Source organism: Teleopsis dalmanni, chromosome 2, assembly GCF_002237135.1.
Source record: "Teleopsis dalmanni isolate 2A chromosome 2, ASM223713v2, whole genome shotgun sequence".
Classification (NCBI taxonomy): domain Eukaryota; kingdom Metazoa; phylum Arthropoda; class Insecta; order Diptera; family Diopsidae; genus Teleopsis; species Teleopsis dalmanni.
In genome coordinates this window covers 238402498-238406136 of record NC_051847.1, presented here as the reverse complement: position 1 = coordinate 238406136, position 3639 = coordinate 238402498, and the positions used below count along the sequence as shown (strand labels likewise).

Sequence of the window (3639 nt, the reverse complement as noted above, 5' to 3'; positions counted from 1 at the left end):
TCCGGCTCCCAAGTCAACCTGATAACCGATCAAATAATTAAGAAGTTAGGTGAAAACCCGAAAAAGACCTCAGCATGTATAGAAGGTGTGGGGCAAAAAAAAAACAAGATGCGCAACAACGAATCAATTTAGCTTTCTCGTCCAGAATTAACGGATTTAGCAGCCGAATAGAGGCTTATGTATTACCTAAGATTGTGTGTGACCAGCCGAGCATTCATATTGAAAGCTCAAGCTGGAAAATACCACAGAACATCAATCTGGCAGATCCGTCGTTCAATACCCCAAACAAAATCGATCTCCTACTTGGAGCTGAGTTTTCTCATCAACTATTGTCCATCGGCCAAATAAACCTTGGCAGAGGTCTCCCCATCCTACAGAACACATTGCTTGGGTGGCTTGTGGTGGGAAAAATATCTAACCAAAATTCAATTATTTCACCACAAGTTTGTGGAATATGCTCTGAAGATGAGCAAGATACGATGAAGGTTATCGAGCGGTTCTGGCAACTGGATGAACCAGAAAAGGCAAACAAAAATCTGTCTCCTTCCGAAGAGTTGTGCGAGTCTCATTTTGCAACTTATATGAAAAGGAATCAAGACGGTCGATTCAGTGTCAGATTACCCTTCAAGCAAGATCCATCGTTGCTTGGTGAGTCAAAACACATTGCCATTAACAGGTTTTTAGCGTTGGAAAGAAGACTCGATAAGGATGTAATACTCAAAACACAGTATGTACAGTTCATGAATGAATATGCTGATCTCGGACACATGGAAAGGGTTGACATCAACCAAGTTAATCCTCATTATGTCATCCCACATCATGGCGTATTACGGCCCGATAGCAGCACCACGAAATTAAGAGTGGTATTTGATGCATCGTGCAAGACGAGTAGTGGACTATCGTTAAATGATACAATGTTTACTGGCCCTACAATTCAAGAGGAATTGTTTGCGATTTTACTTCGATTCAGGTGCCCAAGATTTGTCTTTTGTTCTGACATTCAAAAAATGTACAGACAAATTATTATTCAGCCCGAAGATCAAAGATATCAATTAATAGTCTGGAGAAGCAATAATAACGAACCCTTACAATTTTATCGATTAAAAACAGTCACCTATGGAACACGATCAGCCCCATATCTGGCTACTAAATGCTTACAACAGTTGGCGAAATCTGAGTTGCAAAAATATCCACTAGGTGCAGCAGCACTAAGTAATGACTTCTACGTAGATGATTGCCTAAGTGGATCAAATAGTCTCCAAACTGCCAAAGATATACAAACTCAGTTAAAAGGTTTGTTGGAATCAGCAGGATTCAAGCTACGTAAATGGTGTGCCAACCATCCGTCACTTCTTCAAAATATTGCAAAAGAAGATCAAGAAGTTGATTTGGACTTTCAAAGTGACGACGCAACATCAATCAAAACATTAGGATTGACTTGGCAACCAAAAGAAGATCAATTTCGCATAAAATTAAAATTGGATCCACTAAAAATCATTACTAAAAGAACCATTACTTCGAACCTAGCCAAAATTTTCGACCCATTGGGACTACTAGGTCCAGTACTCGTAACAGCAAAAATACTAATTCAGGACCTATGGCAACTACAATTAACATGGGACGAAGCAGTACCAACCGAAATATACACTAGGTGGACTACCTTTTATGACGATCTACAAGTACTAGATCAATTTAAAATAGATCGTCATATATTCGGAAAACAGATGCCAGCACTTGAATCAATACAATTGCACGTATTTTGTGATGCTTCACAAAAGGCATACGGAGCCGCAGTCTATGTTCGAGCGAAACTAATGGATGGTCGACTAATAAATCGATTGTTGTGTTCCAAGTCTCGTGTTGCTCCACTCAAAAAACAAACGATTCCAAGGTTAGAACTGTGTTCAGCTCTATTAGGAGCGACATTGATGAAAAAGGTTAAGAACAATATAAATCATGATGTAGCAACATATTATTGGACTGATTCAGAAATCGTTCTATTCTGGATCAATTCTTCATCAGCAAGGCATCAACAATTCATAGCAAATAGAATCAATGCAATTCAGGAAATTAGCTTGCCTAATCAATGGCGTCACGTAAGATCTAAGGACAACCCAGCTGACTCATTATCACGGGGTATCAAGCCAGCTCAATTACTCGAAAATAACTTGTGGTTATACGGTCCACTCTTTCTTCATGGTTCCGAAAGCAACTGGCCTGGCAAATTCAATAAAACTCTCTGTATTGATCCGGTGAATCCTGAATGGAAACAAACGACAAGGGAAGTGGCCTTAATCTCAACTGATTACGATATCCATTGGATCGATAGAATCAATCACAGGAATTCATTTAGAACTCTACTACATACGGTAGGATATATGCTGCGATTTGTAAATCGGGCAAGGCGAACCAATTTAAGCAATATCACTATGGCTCTAAGCCCTATGGAACTGGAGCTGTCACTCAGGCATATAGTGAAGTACATACAACAGTCAGAACTAAAAGAAGAATTAATTCAGTTAGAACGCAACCAAACAGTAAAACCTGCAAGTACACTTGCTGGACTGATGCCATTTTTAGATGAACACAAGATAATTCGCGTGGGGGGAAGGTTAGAAGCATCATCACTTACATATGATGAAAAGCATCAGATAGTCCTTCCATACAATAACCCTATTGTAAAACTGATAATGAAAGACATACATGAACGAAATATGCACTGCGGCGGTCAAGCACTGCTGGCAGCAGCGAGACAAAAATTTTGGCCGATCAAGGGTAAAATTATGGCAAGATCAACTATTCACCATTGTGTTCGTTGTACTAGATGTAAACCAGTTACTTTTGAACAAGTCATGGGAAGTTTACCAAGGCATCGAGTACAGCCAAACAGGCCATTTTTTAATACCGGAGTTGACTTCTGTGGGCCTTTTTGGGTGCATTATAAGGTGAGAGGAAAACGTCCGCATAAGGCATACCTAGCAGTTTATTGTTGTTTTGCGACAAAGGCAGTACACTTGGAACTGGTAAGCGACTTGACAACAGAAGCATTTATCGGATCATTAAAACGTTTTATCGCACGACGCGGATGCTGCCAAAATATATACTGTGACAATGCAACGAATTTTGTCGGTGCCTCTAACAAGTTGCAGGAATTAACAACAACAATCCATTCCAATGTAGCTCAGAAACAAATAACAAAAACTTGCAGCAACAAAGGAATAGCATTTCACTTCATCCCTCCTCGTGCACCTCATTTTGGTGGACTATGGGAAGCAGCGGTTAAATCAGCAAAGTACCTATTGGTCCGAAGCGTTTCAACTGAAACGTTAACGTACGAGGAACTCGAAACCGTCATTATAGAAATAGAAGCTATTTTAAACTCACGACCTTTAACACCAATGTCGTCTAATCCAAATGATTTGCAGGCTCTCACACCAGGTCATTTCTTAGTTGGTGATGCACTAACAGCACCCGTAGACGCAACATGTGAAAAGGTAAAATCATCTCTTTTGACTAGATGGAATCTGGTTGCACACTTAAAACAAGAGTTTTGGAAAAGATGGCTGGCAGAGTACCTAATGGAACTACAGGTTTGAAACAAGTGGCGTGAAGAATGCAAAAACATTGAAGAAAATACAC

The 3639-nt window shown here is 39.8% G+C and overlaps 1 protein-coding gene across 1 annotated transcript; it reads left to right on the top strand.

The window, feature by feature from the left end:
- Positions 1-479: 479 nt before the first annotated feature.
- Positions 480-3596, top strand: LOC119677075. The gene has a single exon (XM_038088344.1). The coding sequence runs from the start codon at positions 480-482 to the stop codon at positions 3594-3596; it is 3117 nt and encodes a 1038-aa protein (XP_037944272.1).
- The last annotated feature ends 43 nt before the right edge of the window (positions 3597-3639 follow it).

Coding starts and splice junctions, on each gene's coding strand:
- LOC119677075 (XM_038088344.1), top strand. CDS start 480: ATGAAGGTTATCGAGCGGTTCTGGCAACTGGATGAACCAGAAAAGGCA.